Source organism: Oncorhynchus mykiss, chromosome 2 (assembly GCF_057628025.1).
Source record: "Oncorhynchus mykiss isolate SJ-2025 chromosome 2, ASM5762802v1, whole genome shotgun sequence".
NCBI lineage: Eukaryota > Metazoa > Chordata > Actinopteri > Salmoniformes > Salmonidae > Oncorhynchus > Oncorhynchus mykiss.
This window is the reverse complement of record NC_143023.1, coordinates 92,897,358-92,916,427: the sequence shown is the minus strand read 5'-3', so window position 1 is coordinate 92,916,427 and position 19,070 is coordinate 92,897,358. Positions and strand designations below refer to the sequence as shown.

General features: G+C 42.0%; 1 protein-coding gene across 1 annotated transcript; it reads left to right on the top strand.

The window, feature by feature from the left end:
• Nucleotides 1-6,925: 6,925 nt before the first annotated feature.
• On the top strand, nt 6,926-18,846 carry LOC110499952 (G1/S-specific cyclin-D1). The gene is made up of 5 exons (XM_036959225.2): nt 6,926-7,938; nt 9,502-9,717; nt 10,110-10,269; nt 15,265-15,410; nt 16,804-18,846. Exons 1-5 carry the CDS (start codon nt 7,741-7,743, stop codon nt 16,957-16,959), a joined length of 876 nt encoding a protein of 291 aa, XP_036815120.1. The 5' UTR covers nt 6,926-7,740; the 3' UTR covers nt 16,960-18,846.
• Nucleotides 18,847-19,070: the final 224 nt, after the last annotated feature.

Genomic DNA, 19,070 nt, shown 5'->3' with positions numbered 1-19,070 from the left:
CAACTGTAACTCAGTAAAATCTATGAAATTGCTGCATGTTCTGTTTATATTTTTTTCAGTATATTTTGTGGTGATTCTCTCTCTCTCTCTCTCTCTCTCTCTCTGGTGAATGTAAGTAAGTGGGATGGCAAGTAGCCTAGTGGTTAGGTTGCTGGATCGAATCCCTGTGCTGACAAGGTAAAACTCTGTTGTTTTGCCCCTGAACACGGCAGTTAACCCACTGTTCCTAGGCCATCATTGTAAATAAGTTGTAATAATTGTAATAATAATTGTAATAATAATTTGTTCTTAACTAACTGACTGCGTGCTTTTAGCTCTAGCTCTGCCATCTTTCACTGCAGATGCGGAAGGGCAATATCGTCAGATGTGGTGGATTGAGACGCAGCCCATGCAAAAAAAACGAGATATCTCTAGTTTAAACAGACAGGGGATTTTGATGGGGATTTTTTATTATGTTAATTCGATTTCTGCAGGTCCACGAAAATTGTAGGAGAAGGGTTAATGCAGAATCAGATAAGAGATAACCAGATATCCTAATGTTATTGAGAAGATATCTACCATCATTAGCAGTCAAGTACTCAATGTGCACACTCAAACAGTGATTCACCCATTAACCCAAACACAGAACACAGAACATTCTTCACACAAGAGCCCAAACTTCCGGCCTGTCTGTCAGCAACCTGTTGTGACAGAGACCCACAGTAGTAAAGTGTTTTTCTTCTCAGAGCACCTTCTATCCTCCAGGTAGTTCACACCCACTGTATTATAAGCCTGTCTGAATAAAATATCCTGCCTTAATCCTGTCTTAATTGAGTAGGAGTTGTTTGGTTCTTTTTTTACGACCAGGCTTGAATGCAATTTCACTCGTCGAAACAAGGCACTAATCATAACGTTAGTTTACAGTTTGCAGTTAGTTCGAGAGACGATGGAATGCTCAGAGGGCAGGATTAAACGGGTGACTATGTGTCTGTCATGAAACCTGCGGCGAGGCGTGAAAGATCCTGCAAAACAACACCCTCATCCCGGCCCCCTACTGCTCCATACCCCCATCCCATGCCCCGTTACAGCCCCCTCAGTCAGAGGTCCTGAAGCACTAATACAGTCAGACCTGGGTTCAAAAAATCTTTTAAAAAATATATATTTTTAGTGTTTGCTAAAGCCTGCCTGGGCTACCAGATGGCGTCAGGTGCCAGATTTGCACTTTTGGGACCAATTCTATTGGTTCCCATGCCTCAGGCAAGCTCTATCAAGCTCAGCTAAAGTTTTTTGAAATGATTTCAAACACTTTTTGAACCCAGGTTTGACTGCAGCACATCCATCAATTATAGATGACCCTGTGTAAACAGCCTCTAATCTAGGCTCCCCTGCTTAAAACGATTTGGTTTTCCCAGTGATGTGCTTCAGGGGAGGAATCCCACTGTACCTATGCTCCCTGGCTGTTTCAACGGGGGATTTCCTCAATTAGGTTTTTTCTGCAGGCTGTGTGCTGTATTTGCGTTATTGGGTGCTTGACTGTCAGATTCTAATGCCTGTAAAATCATTTTGAAATTGGTCAATTAGTGAAAACAAGGAATGTGTATGATGAAAACATTCACTCAGAGTGGGAAACAGTCTTGGCTTGGCTGAGTACTTTGAAAGCAGGGTTAGGGTTTTTCCATTAGTACTGATTGGGAAATGCTTATTTACTCGTATCTCAACTTGGTTGAATGGAATGTAAACTGAAAATTCTCAATCTCTGTCATAAAGGAAAAGTTGTATACACAATCACATATTCGTTGTAACTGTATCACATTCATTTTGAATGACAAGATTAAACATGTTACGGATCCAGTCCAGACAGATTGTTAACATTGATGTTCAAATCGAGTAGCTGCCCACAAGCACACAAGCAGATTTGATTCTTGGTTTGCGATTAGGGATCCAGTGGGTGTGGAATAAAGAGACAAAAGCCCTCCCCCTCACAGGAGGACAGACTTTGATGCAAATAATCCCCCAAAACTAAAGCTTTCAGGTCACTCACTTCATCTACATTTATCTTCACAGAAAGACAGAAATGCCAGATCTTTCTCAAAGGACAGCAGGCATCTATTTTCTTCTGCCTGGCACTTCATCTATCTTCATCATCATTACCGCATAAAACACTGGTCAAGGAGAAGGAGAGTGACTTCAACAAGACTCAGGCTAGCTGGGGATTGAATCACATGGATGCATCCCGAAAAGTACTCAATTTCTTATATATTGTGCACTACTTTTGACCATAGCCCTATGGGACCCTTTAGTGTAGTATGAAGGGAATAGGGTGCCATTTGGGATGCATACTTCATACACAGAGAGACAGAGTGCGAGAGAGAAAATGTAGCCCTAGAGATCAATTGAATATTATAGCAGCCATAATGGTATGTACAAAACCTCTCTCCCATAGGCCATGGCATAACCTCACTGGGTAATCAAGTCACTGAGGCTTGACTAAATCAAACCAAATAACGTCAACAAGCGATTAACCTGTACCCCCCGCACATTGACTTGGTACCGGTACCCCATGTATACAGTATAGCCTCGTTATTGTTATATACATTTCTTGTGTTACCTATTGATTGCTTAGATTTTTTTAAACTTTAGAATATTTAGTAAATATTTTATTAACTGTATTTCTTGAACTGCATTGTAGGTTAAGGGCTTGTAAGTAAGTGTTTCACGGTAAGGTCTGTTGTATTCGGCGCGTGTGACAAATAACATTTGATTTGAAGCAGCACTGCGCTGGGGTCTGTGTGGAGAGAGGCCCTCATGTAAAGCACTGATAGGGAACCCTCTCTGTCCTAATTATTGCTAATGGTTGCTATTACTCCAGGGTATTGATATGGCTAACGGTAACAACTACAGGGCATTGATATGGCTAACGGTAACAACTCCAGGGTATTGATATGGCTAACGGTAACAACTACGGGGTATTGATATGGCTAACGGTAACAACTCCAGGGTATTGATATGGCTAACGGTAACAACTCCAGGGCATTGATATGGCTAACGGTAACAACTCCAGGGTATTGATATGGCTAACGGTAACAACTCCAGGGCATTGATATGGCTAACGGTAACAACTCTAGGGTATTGATATGGCTAACGGTAACAACTCCAGGGTATTGATATGGCTAACGGTAACAACTCCAGGGTATTGATATGGCTAACGGTAACAAGACAAGCAATAAATAACAAGGTAAACACTGATAACATTAAGACCAGGCTAAGACAAAGATTCAGTTGAAGACCTATTGGTCCATTAAGCAAGAACCATACTCAGGACAGGACCAAAATAACCCTGACCCCAACTAGATGATCCAGGCCATACAAAAAAAAATCCTAATATCAAAACATCATTGCCTTTGTTGCTTGTGGCGGCCAATGACACTCCCTTTCTGACAAGTTCTTTCATTTGGAACCTTTAACGCAGGTTATGAGAACCAATCAAACTCCCTCCTTTGAGTTCTGGATTCATTGGGTTTTGAATCACTTCAAGTATAGTTGATTTACAGCTATGGGGTCACAGTGTTGTGGTCAGAAGACATTCATCTTGTATTACGGTTACATGGTACTCTTACCACTCCCTATGTAATTCGTTTTCCATTATGTTGCCTGATTTATGGGGTTGTGAAAGTTCAGAATTCTCCAAGGAGCTGGAATTTGTATTCACAAGGAGATCTGAGGTGTGGCTCAAGATTTAGACCAAAGGGGATTTTTTGAAACAGAAGTTCTTCTCTCAGGGGAAATCATATCAGCTGATGTTCTGTCATCTATTGTATACAGTATGTTGTGACTAAGATAACTTTATTGGTCAATTTTACACAACGTCCAACTGAAATTTGACTTCAACTTTTAACCCCTCCAAAATACACACATACAGGTTGTTGGAAAGGGGCTTGCTCAAGAGCACAATGTCAGTCAATGGCATCTAGGATTTGCCAGCTCACTTCTGGCAGATTGCTTTTGTCCGACCCAGGATTCAAACTGGCAACCCCCTGGTTGTCGGCTCACCTCTCTAACCGGCAGGCTAGCTGATGCCGGTATGTATGCTCGTTGTTACTTGACCTTAATTCTTCTTTTGATTAACTTTAGTAAAATATTTTGCCATTTGTATCTACATTGTCAAATTGACATGTCAAATAGATTGCTGACACAACTGTAAAGCTACAGTAGGTGTGGCTCACAGTCAGTGTGGGTAAAAAGTGAGAGGGATTGTTGCTTATCATGAATGGCAACCTTTACCTCCCTCCTTCATTCATTCATCCATGAATTAGTTTGTTTTGATAATCCATGGCAACTAAAAAGAGCCAGCCCCACTGGCAGCTAATGAGTAGCTATTCCTCAAGCACACCTACAGGTGTATGTCACAGAGGAAGAGAGCAGAGGGCCGTGGGAAAACTAAACTGCCCTCGCCTTCCCATCACCTCCACCTCTCCCACTCTGTTCTCCTGGAACTGAAGTGGAGCCGTCCTACACAGGGCTGGGCCAGGCTTTGGCACACACTCACATACCTCCTCTCTTGCTCATACGTGGCAATGGACCAGAAAGTTACTGTGAAATAAGTGAAGTATACAGTATTACTCTTTCTATTGTATTATTCGCCTGATCAGACCAACGGGAGGAATGAATCCCTCTGTCTACCCCTGATGCAAGCTTAGCAGAGGACAATTATATAAGAGTGTGTGTGTGTGTGTGTGTGTGTGTGTGTGTGTGTGTGTGTGTGTGTGTGTGTGTGTGTGTGTGTGTGTGTGTGTGTGTGTGTGTGCGTGCGTGCGTGCGTGCGTGCGTGCGTTTTCCCTTTCGTCTTATACCACACAGACATGTTACACTGTAAGGGCAAATTTATCTTTTACAATATATTAGTATGAATACTCTATGGTTTGTTCTGTATTCACAATACATGATGTGAGAACACAAAGTGCTGTGTGGGAAGTGAACTCTGGATTGTTTTACAATAATTCTAAGACTAAAATGGATTGTTTAACAGTAATTCTCAGACTGAAAAGGATTGTTTTACAGTAATTCGCAGACTGAAATGGATTGTTTTACAGTAATTCTCAGACTGAAAGGGATTGTTTTACAGTAATTTGCAGACTGAAAGGGATTGTTTAACAGTAATTCTCAGACTGAAAGGGGTCGTTTTACAGTAATTCGCAGACTGAAAGGGATTGTTTTACAGTAATCGCAGACTAAAAATGTTTTTTTTACTGTAATTATCATACTAAAAGGGAAAATACATTTTATTTTGTTTAGTTTGTTAAATCCTGATTATTGCCATTTAGCCCACAGATGTTGGAACTTAATTTGATCGCCCTGTTGCAGGAGAACATTGAAATATTTTAGTGTATTTGAGGTTTAAACAGGCTTCTGAAGTTTGTAATTTACACTTTGAAATTTCAGGCTCGATTTTCCCTTACGAAAAATGTATCAACCCCTACAAAAATGTCCATCAATTATAATCCACATAATAATTCACATTTCCTGTTGCTGCAGGATTATAGCAAATTGCCCCAATTTGCTATAAATTGTCTATTTATTAGATATTATTTATGCGGTTCTCATATGAGTTTTATGGCTTGTGCAGAGCTGAGAGAGGAATGATTGGAATGTTCCGTGCTGCTACTATACTCAAGCAGCGACCCTTCATAGCAACTAAAATCCATGAGTGCTGCAAGTTTGAATTGGTGGAACTGTAATGTCTATATCATTGGACGTAAAGCCTAGAAAGCTAAACCCAGCTACCCTTTTCAGATTCACTCAAATCCTAGTTACAAGTAGTGTAGCCTAGCATAGGCCTATTGTGAACAAGTTGCTAGAGTAGTCAGAGCAGTATTTACTAAAACATGCTTATAAAGCTAGAATCCTTAGTTGTTAAATCCATTTTGGGATTTAAAGATTCATTATATATTAAATACCCATTGATTCTTGAAGAATATGATTTATAAATGCCTCATAAGCTTAGTTCAACTGTCGTACCCCATCAGAACCCAAAAGACAGTTGCTTCAGCAAGTATTCATACCCCTCGACTTATTCCACATTTTGTTGTGTTACAGTCTGATATCAAAATTGATTAAATAGTTAAATAGATTTCTCACCAATCGACACACAATACCCCATAATGTCAAAGGGACTGAACCAAGTCCTCCTGCCACCGAACATCTCTGCTTCCCCTTTTGGTACCCCTCAGTAGCTGCAATCATACCCTCGCTGAACCTACTGCCTCCAGATCGGACCTGAGACCTCCCACTTCCAATAGCCCACGCAATGTTCTGGCTGCGATGGGAAAGCACTGAGCTCACGCGTTCTAAAACTGGCTCTCTTCTCTAAGGCGGCTTCTTTTTTGGGGGTCTCTCTCCTGCCGTCTGTCTCAATTGTCAATTCAAAGGGCTTTATTGGCATGATAAACATATGTTAACATTGCCAAAGCAAGTGAAATAGATTATAAACATTACACTCACAAATGTTCCAAAAGAATAAAGACATTTCAAATGTCATAGTATGTCTATATACAGTGTCTATATAAAGATGTGCAAATAGTTCAAGTACAAAAGGGAAAATAAATATAGGTTGTATTTCCAATGGTGTTTGTTCTTCCTTGGTTGCTCTTTTCTTGCTGCTGTGATTGCACACTGTGGTATTTCACCCAATAGATGTGGGAGTTTATCAAAATTGGATTTGTTTTCGAATTCTTTGTGGGTCTGTGTAATCTGAGGGAAATGTGTGTCTCTAATATGGTCATACATTTGGCAGGAGGTTAGGAATTGCTGCTCAGTTTCCACCTCATTTTGTGGGCAGTGTGCACATAGCCTGTCTTCTCTTGAGAGCCAGGTCTGCCTTTCTCAATAGCACGTCTATGCTCACTCAGTCTGTACATAGTCAAATATTTCCTTAATTGAGGTGTCGGTCACAATGGTCAGGTATTCTGCCACTGTGTACTCTCTGTTTAGGGCCACACAGCATTCTAGTTTGCTCTGTTTTTCTGTCAATTATTTCCAATGTGTCAAGTAATTATCTTTTTGTTTTCTCTGGATTTGGTTGGTGTCCTCTGTGGGTTCTGTTTGTGTTTGTGAACAGTGCCCCAGGACCAGCTTGCTTAAGGGGCTCTTCTCCAGGTTAATCTCTCTGTACAGTAGGCTATGGCGTTGTTATGGGGGGTTTTGGAATCGCTTCCTTTCAGATGGTTGTAGAATTTAATGGCTCTTTTCTGGATTTGTATAATTAGCGGGTATCGGCCTAATTCTGTTTTGCATGCATTATTTGGTGTTTTACATTATACACGGAGGATATTTTTGCAGAATTCTGCAGTCTCAATTTGGTGTTTGTCCCATTTTGTGAATTATTGGTTAGTGAGCAGACCCCAAACCTCACAACCATAAAGGGCAATGAGTTCTTTAACTGATTCAAATATTTTTTAGCCAGATCCTAATTGGTATGTCGAATTCTCTCTCGCTCTCTCTCTGACTGTCTCTCACGGTGGACGCCGCCTTCCTATAATCTGCTCTCTAATAACAACAGGCACGTCACTGACAAAGTGCGCGGAGGGGAGGGGAGTTTATTGAGGAGAGCAGAGTTGGGTCGCCTCCTGAGAGCTTCGACACAGCAGTCGCAGCAGACAGAGCAGAGCAACATCCAAGGTACTTTTAGGGGAAGCAATCAATCAGTTTCTCTATCAGTCTCTCTCTGTCTCTCTCATTGCTCGAGCGACTGCCGAAGCCGAAGGAATGGAACGTCAGTTGCTGTGCTGTGAAGTGGAGACCATCAGGAGAGCTTACCAAGACTCGAACCTGCTCAACGATAGAGTTTTGCAGACCATGTTAAAAGCCGAAGACAGTTATCTCCCAGCAACGAACTACTTCAAATGTGTACAGAAAGAGATTGTACCTTGCATGAGGAGAATTGTTTCTACATGGATGCTGGAGGTTTGTTCAAATAAACACTTTCTAACAGATACATAACATTCACTGAAACATATAGATCTAGCCTATATGCCCTTTGGAATAATAATAGGCAACATACGCTACTAACATGCGTCTATGAAGATTACTTGTCCTGTGTTGGTCAACATTTTCTATAGGCCTACCTTTAAAATGTGTTTATTACATTAGACCTAGTTATTCACCCAGTTTATAATTTGGACTACATTGAGAGGTTGTCTGTGAGACTCATTGAGCCTCATTTTACCAGATACATGCTGCAAATGACGTCAAATATTCCCTTATATTATGTATTCAAGGGAACGAACAATTTAGTTTCATAATTCTCTAAATTAAAGTCAATGTACACGTATGCAGTCACAAGTGCCAAAATGCGCCATCTTTGTTTTCTTGTGGTTTATAGCACTTTTGTGTGTTTAAAAATGTTATAATTTTGTCACTGATGTTTTTGATATAGTAGGCTAATTGAACTCATATGCATTTGGAGCTATGTTTATATTGTTAAGTTACAAATGGATAAAGCAAACTTCCAACTGAACCATCAACGTGGATGTGGGAGTTGTAAAGGTCGAATCTAGTCTAAATATGGTTAATAGCTTCGATCCCTTTTGAGACAATGCAATGAAAGTGTCATATAATGAAAGAAGAGACATTGCTTCAAATTTACATGATAAAAATGTTCTCGTGATGTGGACGAATATACTTTTTATTAATTTCTAAAGTTGCATGCTGTAATGAGATGTGGGCGCATGGTCCTTGTCCAATTTAGTGGCTTACAAAAAAAGTTATTTTTGAACCAGTATTATTTTAGCTATTCGGAATAAGACACTTCTGTCCGATGAAGTATACGTCTTGGACTGTTTACATTCAATTGTTACATGCTAAAACAATTAAAAAATATTAAAATATATTTTTTGAAAATATGACGAACTGCAATTGCTTTCTACGCCACGTGCTTGCCTTGAGGCCACCTTTGTGTCCACGAGTGAAATAAAATGTATGTCAAAATGTTGTAGATTAATCCAAAAGGTCTTACATCTGCATTTACGGTCACATAATATGCACTTATATGCATGTATGACTCGTGTTATTGTTTGTTGATGACTTTGTAGTAGTGATGGTCACCGATATGTAAAATCTCTGCATTTTTCGATTTGATATTGATATCATATCGGTTTGTAGAAAGAACAGTTCATACAACTGCTTTCGGATTGCCCATTGGCTCTGTGGGTAAACGTTCTGGTGGCCTAAAGCTACCCAACCATTTTGAAAACAAGGGGATCCCTGATGCCAACAGTTGTATGCTTAAATCCGAAGCTTTTTTTTGCATCCAGGAACAGTCATGTATGCTTTTCTTTTCTTTTTTTACACAACAGTGTAGGTTAACAGGGAGAATAAACCAATATCATGATATGCCTTGCTCATATCGATATCAAATTATATTGATATAATATTGAATTATCAATATTGGTGCCCACCACTACTTTGTAGTATATACAGGTATAGGCAGGATATGTAACACATCTTTCCTTTGGTTTTTGATCACAGGTGTGTGAGGAACAGAAATGCGAAGAGGAGGTTTTTCCCCTCGCTATGAATTTTTTGGACAGATATTTGTCTGTTGAACCGACAAAGAAGACCCGACTACAATTATTGGGAGCTACCTGCATGTTTCTGGCATCTAAAATGAAGGAGACCATTCCTCTAACCGCAGAGAAGTTGTGCATATACACTGACAATTCCATCCGACCAATCGATTTGCTGGTAATTTGACTTCCTCATCATGTTCTCATTAGTTGTAACCAATGTAGATTCTGTTAACGAGCTTTTGTATAATATAGCATAGTCTATGCCTACAATCATAACTATAATTGATGTGTTTATTATAGTCCATATAGCCGTGGTTAACTTTGGGAGATCAATCATTTAAAATGAAAAAACAACTAAAATTCTGAATTAAATTCTCAAACCTAATTCCCATAACATACTGTATCAATGATTGTAATGATAAGTCATTGGCACAGTGGCAGAGCGTAGGCCTGTGTGGTGCATACCCCCTCTAGTGGTGTGTTGGTGTCTTGAACCCTTGCACATTGTCCTACTACAGGTTATTCTCTCTCTCTCTCTCTCTCTCTCTCTCTCTCTCTCTCCTACAGCAAATGGAACTACTAGTATTGAACAAACTGAAATGGGATCTAGCCTCAGTGACTCCGCACGATTTCATAGACCATTTCCTCTCCAAACTACCCATCCATCAGGACACCGAGCAAATCCTGCGCAAGCATGCCCAGACCTTTGTGGCCCTCTGTGCTACAGGTATGCATAACGGGAGCTCCACCACCACCTGCATGTCTTGTTACAGATGTAGGACCTTAATTTGATCACCCTGTTGCAGGAGAACCTTCCTGCAATGCAGGACATTTAAAACTTGTAGTGTATTTGAGGTTTTAAAGGCTTCTGAAGTTTGTAATTTCCATTTATACATTTCAGCATTGATTTTTCCTTACAAAAACATCCATTAATTATAATCCACATAATAATTCACATTTCCTGTGACTGTAGAAAACTTTCCTGCTGTAGAAAACTTTGTCAAATTAAGATCCTACATCTGTATACTGCTGACTGCTCTTGCTGTTGTTATTTAGTGCTAATGATTTAGAGGGCTGTTGTAGGCCTACATATCCAGCTGGGTTATAGATATACTGTCTGTGTGGTACTAAAGATGGGTTTTTAAGGTAAGAAGTTATATTGATATTTGTCAATGGCGTGATCAATCCCATAGTGAAAGCTGTGAGTTACATATATATTGTCTTCTCCTTATGTCTGATCAGTAGGGCAAATACTTCAGGGAGATACTTAGACATAGCTGCTGTTGCACCGTCCATTTTCCACCGTGTAGAAATCCTTTAAGCTCTGTCATAGGCCTGCACAATGGAAGACTGCTCTCCAATTGCAGGCAGACTTTTAACCAAGATGATACTGAGGAGAATACCTGCTCTGTAGGTTTCAAACCTGTACCTCCTCCTTCAACAAAAGTGGATTTGTGCTAGAGGAAACTATTTTGCCCTGTGGTAAGTCAGGGGAAAACTCAAGGTGCTGTTTGAAGTTACTGCTTAATTTATGAGATTGAATGAATGGTCCTGAAGGTGGTTTGGGCTGGAGGGGGTTAAAGGGGGTTTGGGCTGGAGGTGGAGGGGTAGAGGGGGTTTGGGCTAGAGGTGGTGGGGGTAGAGGGGGTTTGGGCTGGAGGTGGTGGGGGTAGGGAGTGGAAGACAAGAGAAGGTGAAAGCATGTTGAATATCCTGTATGTGCTATTTATGATGAGTAATACTTCTAAGGAAGGGATTTAACTATTCTGAACAAAATATAAGTGCAACATGCAACAATTTAAAATATTTTACTAAGTTACATTTCATATAAGGAAATACATTAATTGGGCCCTAATCTATGGATTTCACAAGACTGGAAATACAGATGTGCATCTATTGGTCAAAGATACATATGAAAAAGTAAGGCATGGACCAGAAAATCAGTCAGTATCTGGTGTGACCACCATTTGCCTCATGCAGCGCGACACATCTTCACATAGAGTTGATCAGGCTGTTAATTGTGGCCTGTGGAATGTTGTCCTACTCCTCTTCAATGGCTGTGCGAAGTTGCTCCATATTGGCCGGAACTGGAACATGCTGTCGCACACGTCCATCCAGAGCATCCCAAACATGCTCAATGGAAGACATGACTGGTCAGTATGCAGGCCACAGGAACATTTTCAGCTTCCAGGAATTGTGTACAGGTCCTTGCGACATGGGTCTGTGCATTATCATGCTGAAACATGAGGTGATGGCGGCAGATGAATGACACTGCAATGGGCCTCAGGATCTCTTCACAGTATCTCTGTACATTCAAATTGCCATTGATCAAATGCAATTGTGTTCGTTGTCCGTAATTTATGCCTGCCCATACCATAACCCCATTGCCATGATGGGGCACTCTGTTCATAACGTTGACATCAGCAAACCGCTTGCCCACACAACGCCATACACGTAGTATGCAGTTGTGAGGTCAGTTGGACGTTGGGCCATATTCTCTTTAACAACGTGGAGGCAGCTTAGGGTAGAGAAATGAACATTCAAATCTCTGGCAACAGCTCTGGTGGACAGTCCTGCCAATTGCATGCTCCCGCAAAAAGACATCTGTGGCATTGTGTTGTGTGACAAAAGTGCACATTTTAGAGTGGCCCCCAGCCCAAGGTGCACCTGTGTAATGTTAATGCTGTTTAATCAGCTTCTTGATATGCCACACCTGTCAGGTGGATGGATTATCTTGGCAAAGGAGAAATGCTCACTAACAGGGATGTAAACCAATTTGTGCACAACATTTGAGAGAAATAAGCTTTTTGTGAGTATGGAACATTTCTGGGAACTTTTATTTCAGCTCATGAAACATGGGACCAACACTTTACCTGTTGTGTTTATATTCTTGTTCAGTGTCGTTTTGAACTGCTGCCGAATTGTTGTTGTCAAAGGTGTTTCGATAGGCTTTGACACACCCCTTTGAAATACCTCTGTGAAATACACCCCTGTGAAATACCTCTGTGAAATACACCCCTGTGAAATGTATTTACTGTACTTCCTTCATCTTGCCACCATAGAAGAGATGATCCCCTTTTTATGTCTCCTTTTTTCTGAGACTGTGGAGTCTCTTGTTTATATAGTTCCTTAAGGGCGGCTACTGGCTGGCATTCCTACATTTAATCTAAAGTCTTTCATGCACTTAGTTCCTTTCTCTTTAAGGGGAGCCTATGATTGGGTAGATTTAGTGAGGATATGATTGGGTAGATTTAGTGAGGATATGATTGGGTAGATTTAGTGAGGATATATGATTGGGTAGATTTAGTGAGGATATGATTGGTTAGAGCTAGTGAAGATATGATTGGGTAGATCTAGTGAGGATATTGGCCCAGATAATGGCTCTCTGGCTTGCCTTTATGCCTGTGTCAAGTTCAATTAATCTGACAGCTCTCTACCTCAATCCTTGTCTCTAAACTCTTTGTGGTGCAGGCTCTTGTAATGGGAGCTCAGTCACAGTGATGCCCCATACTCTTTGCATGGGTTGGTGGGTTTAAAGGGGGCTTGTCTCCTAGACTGGGAGGCCTCATAATTAATATGGTCAAATTAATGGTCTGCGCCTGGTGATTAGACCTGTTGTTTCACACAATGTGTCCCGCCCGAGGAGCCCCTCTGTGTGTGTGTGTGTGAGCACCGCTGCCTGGAGTAGATGCATTGTCTATCTAACCACTTAAAAATAGGAAGTGAGACGTGATCTTTCCAGAGCGGGGTACCAGCAGAGCTAGTTGAAGGGTGATTTATTGCATTGTGAGGCTGCGGAGAAGAGGAGAGAAAGGGGGTTTGGCTGGAGGGGGTTTGAGCTGGAGGGGGTAGAGAGGGTTTGAGCTGGAGGTGGAGGGGTAGAGGTAGTTTGGGCTGGAGGTTAGGGGGGTAGAGAGGGTTTGGGCGGGAGGTAGAGGGCGTAAAGAGGGTTTGGTCTGGAGGGGGGGGGGGGTAGAGGCAGTTTGGGGTGGATGGGTTTTGAGCTGGAGGTAGAGGGGGATAGAGAGGGTTTGGGCTGGAGGTGGAGGGGGTAGAGGCAGTTTGGGGTGGAGGGGTTTTGGACCAGAGGTAGAGGGGGTTTAGGCTGGAGGTGGAGGGGGTAGAGGGTGTCTGGGCTGGAGGTCGGGGTTAGAGGAGGTTTGGGCTACAGGTAGAGGGGGTTTGGGCCGGAGGTGAAAGGGGGTAGAGGGTGTCTGGGCTGGAGGTGGAGGAGGAGGGGTAGATGGGGATTGGGCTGGGGCTAAAGGGGGTTTGGGCTGGAAGTGGAGGGGGTAGAGGGGGGTTGGGCTTGGGGTAGAGGGGGATGGGCTGGAGGTGGAGGGGGTAAAGGGAGTTTGGACTGGGGGTAGAGGGGTTTTGGGCTGGAGGGGGTAAAAGGGGGTTGGATGGAGGGGGAGGAGGGGTAGATGGGGTTTGGCCTGGAGGGGGTAGAGGTGTTTTGGGCTAGATGTGGAGTGGTAGAGGGCATTTGGGCTGGAGGGGTAGAGTGTGTTTTGGCTAGAGGGGGTAGATTGGGTTTGGCCTGGAGGTGGAGGGAGTAGAGGAGGTTTTGGCTGGAGGGATAGAGGGGGTTTGGGCTGGAGTTGGAGGGTTAGAGGAGTTGGGGCTGGAGGTGGAGTGGGTAGAGGGGGTTTGGGCTCGAGGTAGAGGGAATAGAGGGGGTTTTGGCTGGAGGTGCAGGAGGAGGAGTAGAGGGGGTTTGGACTAGAGGTGGAGGGGGTTTAGAGGTGAATGTCTCTTTCTTTCTCTGTGTGTGATTATTAAGCAGCTCTTGGGCTAAATAAATCATTAGTCACCAACATCATTATTCCAACAAGTGCAATAGGTTTCCCCCTTTTTTTAATTACATGTTTTATCTGCTCTTTAATCTTACCTAATGTGCTGTATGCATGCCAATTTACTCTCTAAGTGGACAGAGAGAGGATGATAGATAGAGAGGATAGAGAGAGTGAGCTGGAAGGGAGGATAGAGAGAGGGGTCTGGAGAGAGGAATACAGAGATAGGGGCATAGAGAGAGGGCGCTGGAAGGGGAGGATAGAGAGAGGGGTCTGGAGAGAGGAGGAGGGATGATGGCTGCAGGGGTGTAATAAGGTCTGGGACCTACAGCAAAGTTCATCAGTACCAGGCAGGGCATCCTGCCACATATCAGCATGATGTCACTAGAGCTTTAGAATGCCTCTGTTCTGATTCTGCTGGAAGCACGGTCTCTCTCCTCTCTGCCTTGCCATTATCTGGTTGTGTCACATTAAACTGCCCCATCTCCCTCCTCCCCCATCCCCCTCACCTCTTCTTCCTCCCCCACACCTCCTCTTCACCCTTCACTGCCAGGGTGGTGGATGGAGAAGATGTGGATAGTTAGAATGGCCCATTGACATTTGTAATCTGTGTCTTGTTGTCTCACCCTGTGTTGCCTGCTCCCTATAGATAGTCAATGACCTGAACAAGGTCATTATTGAATTGTTTGTGGATCAAATGCCTTGCTTCAGGAACTTGACCTGTTGCCTCTCCTCCTTCCTTCCTTCCTTCCTTCCTTCCTTCCTTCCTTCCTTCCTTCCTTCCTTCCTTCCTTCCTTCCTTCTTTCCTTCTTTCCTTCCTTCCTCTCTCTCTCTCTCTCTCTCTCTCTCTCTCTCTCTCTCTCTCTCTCTCTCTCTCTCTCTCTCTCTCTCTCTCTCTCTGTCTCTGTCTCTCTCTCTCCACCAGATGTCAAATTTATTGCCAACCCTCCGTCAATGATCGCAGCGGGCAGTGTGGCGGCTGCTGTGCAGGGGCTGCATCTGAAGATGGACGATGCAATGTCATCCCAGCAACTGACTTACTTCCTGTCCCAAGTCATCAGAAGTGACCCGGTACGCGAGGACAACCCAGTCTCATGCAAAAACATTGAACTTGAACATATAGCTCCGAAGAGCTCCTAATATATCATAATTATGCACAGCTTTTCATACTTTTCACACTTCATATAACTCGTGGGGGAGAGGGGATGACAGTAGAACCAGAGAGGAGAGAGAGAGAGATCCGAGAGACGGATGTGGAGCAGCAGGTAGCCATGCCATAAACCCTGTCTCTGAAAGGGGCTAGGAAATGAGAGGCGAGTGAAGTCAGCTACACAACAACAGTGTGAAAACGTTCTCGCTCATTGTTCCCATGGTAATTGGTACAGGGGCCTAACTCTTGTGGCGTTCCAAAAGGAAAGGAGGAAAACATCTAAGTCAAATTAAAGTAGAGGAGGTACCATGATTAAATGCACTTTTGAGCATGTACTTTTTTTCTAGAAGTCTGTTGTGCATGTTCACATAACGAACACAGGACACAGTCCTAATTTCATAATTCAATACAGAATCTCTCATTATTTCAGAGGAATGTCACAAATTACTTTTTTTTAAATAAAAACACTTTTAAGCCATCCTCTCTTTTAGGTTAATAACTTAGTATTGTTAGCAATAGAATAACTTCTGAATCCTTCCTCCACTGGTCTGGCTCTAGTTTCCACAGGCCTCTTTGATCCAGGTAATAAGAACCGTAATCATTAGAATGAGATCCCTGGGGCTCTCCTTCCCCCACCTGACTGAGGGTCTGGCCCTCTTATCCTTGGCCCAGTGAATTGCTTTAGCTCCTATTGTTTTGGGGCCATAAATGGGTGCTAGCAGATTGGGTTTCCAGTCGTTCTGGATGTATTGTCTTCTTCCTAATCCTCACATAGTCACAGCCCTTCCCAGTAGAATACCACTCTGCCCTTGTGGTTCTATGTGTGCTGCCACGACTCCTTAGCCGTGGTCATTGCTACCATTGTCATACCATTCTAATAATGTATACAGATGTAGGATCTTAATTTGAGACAGTTTGCTACAGCATGAAAATACGTCAGCAACAGGAAATGTGAATTATTTTGTGGATTATAATTCATGGATATTTTTTATAGGGGTTGATACATTTGACATTATAGGCAAATCAAGTCTGAAATTTGAAAGTGGATATTACAAACTTTAGAAGCCTTTTTAAACCTTGAATACACTACAAGTTTGAATTTCCTGCAATGCGGGGAAATTCTCATCAACAGAAGAGTGCTCAAATTAAGATCCTGCATCTGTATTGTTCAGATTGATTGAACATTGTTGTTAGAAGGCAGACCAAAAGGTCACCTGTTAGTCAAATGCCCCTGACTGTAAGTGGCGCTCATTACTGAGAGACCATCTAACGCTAGTTCATATCTCATCACTAACGATGTGTCTCCCTCTGCAGGACTGTCTACGGGCGTGTCAGGAACAGATCGAGTCCTTATTGGAGACCAGTCTCCGTCAGGCACAGCAACACACTGTTTCCACGGACACCAAGAGCATGGATGAGGAGGTGGACCTCTCGTGCACGCCTACGGACGTGAGAGATGTGAACATCTGAGTGGGACAGTGTTGTCTGGTGCACTCCAAGGAGAGGCCATAGATGGAGGAGAGGGCTTCGGGGAGAGAAGAGGATGCGCTGATTGACACTGTCTCAGCAGCACCGCTCCCCGCTGACTGTGCTCTCACCTACTTACATACCTGCTCATAGCACTGGGACTGGTCTGGCCTGGCCTGAACGTCTTGTCTGGCTCCCAACATGTGTTGTAAGGGATCAGCCAGGTCTTCCTACATTGCTCTCTGTCCCTTCACTGGTTTAAGGCAGCATCAATTGGGCGTGGTTCCAAAACAAGCTTGAATAAGAGAAGAAAATGAGATGTAGTGCTGTATGTGCAACATAGACAAACTATAGAATAATGAACTAGGTCTTCTTTTTGTTCAACAGATTGAGAACCAAACACCTGCAATTCCTCACATAAAAAGCTAGTTTGAAGTTGTTTGATGACATAGGTGTTTTAAAGTGTGTTAATTAAACCCACTTCTAAAGGAACAGAGGTTTTGCTGTGCCTGGTTTGTTTGGTATGTCCATGCTTGCCTCAACGATGAAACCAACTTTGAGATATTGTTTAGAAAATCGAGTCTTCTAACCTCCTGTTATTTTTAAATGGAGAATGTAACCATATACAATGTAATTTTGTTTAGCATACTTTTTTCAATTATCATCAGAGGACTGTGGATTACCTCTGTCATATCTGCTGACACACTGCCTTCGGAAGACAGCAAGCTAGCCAGTACGGTACAGTTACTTCAGAATGTCGTCAGGAAGAAGCCTACATTCTATTGTACTGAATACTTGCAGCATTGCATTCTGCCACAGAATGATTAGCTAGCTGTCCTGTATGCTCTCTCTATGTAAGCTAACATAGTCCACAGTCTTTATAGAAGTGTTACTCTGTCTTACTTTCTAAAAACATTCCATCAGAAACGCACTTTGGGTCAATAACTCTTTACTGACTATTTTTTGAGAAGAATGGAATGGTTTGGGAACAATGACAGACCTGCCTCAGGGATGTCTAAATGTGGTGTTATGTGGGAAAGGCAGGACATAGTAGGATGTTTTGGGGAAGTCTAATCTATTTATCCAGCTATAGTACCTGGACCCAAGCTTTCTTAATAGTAAAGACACAGTGAAAGATGGCGGTGCCATCCTCAAAAGAAGGCACCTTTCTATCAGTTCTCCTCATGATAGTTGATGACAGATTTGAACTTTTCTAACTGCTTGAATTGAATCTGAAGCTTGTAATTTATAGTTACATGAACAACAACTATTTATTGCACAATATTCTATTTTCAAGGCCAGTGTGGATCATGATGACAGAAGGCTATTTCATGTCAATATGTCAAACCATTCAATACTTTCAAAGGCATGCGAGGTGGAAGTAAACTCAAAATATTACTATGAAATCATTGCATTGGCTTAGTGTACTGAATGTTGAGGAAAAACTCAAATTAAAAAACAAAATGTTTAAAATTTTCCCCTGTCATCAAATAAACATTTAAAAGGCTTTTATATCATTTTGCACAAATTCAAATATGTATTTTTTGTATTGTTAGAGATCTGTGGAGGATGAATCTGGAAGACATAACTGAAGTTGCTAAGGGGTTGCTAGGGGAGTGAAAGGGGGCCATGAAGTACAGTATGTGGGTAAACTGCAGAATCAATGCGTTTGATTGTATAATGACAGAAAAATAACAAGTGAACACTCCTTAAAATCAGGCTGCTATGGAGGAATATTCCCAGCTAAGTTTCACGACTAAATGAAATTAAAAATAAAATAAAAACAATGCTTTCTTTTCTTATCAATTGTTTGCTGCTACTTTGTAGATATTTTTATTAAAATGTCAATATACTGCCATGTAATAAAATACATTTTCTTATAGAAAATTATATGATATTATTGATATTGTCCTTCTTTCATAGTTGTATTGGTATGTGATCAGATTTTGTTTTTTAAACTCTTGTTATATGATTTCTGCTCTATTCAAATAGTTTTTTAAATAGAGCTCCTGTTTCCTTCACAATACCTCATGCCACAGACACAATTATACGCTAATTTCATCTGAGTTTTACTTTTTTATTTGCCTATGATGATAGTTCTGGTAAAGCATTAT

Coding starts and splice junctions, on each gene's coding strand:
- LOC110499952 (XM_036959225.2), top strand. CDS start 7,741: ATGGAACGTCAGTTGCTGTGCTGTGAAGTGGAGACCATCAGGAGAGCT. Junction 7,939..9,501: donor TTTCTACATGGATGCTGGAG/GTTTGTTCAAAT, acceptor TTTTGATCACAG/GTGTGTGAGGAACAGAAATG. Junction 10,270..15,264: donor TGTGGCCCTCTGTGCTACAG/GTATGCATAACG, acceptor TCTCTCCACCAG/ATGTCAAATTTATTGCCAAC.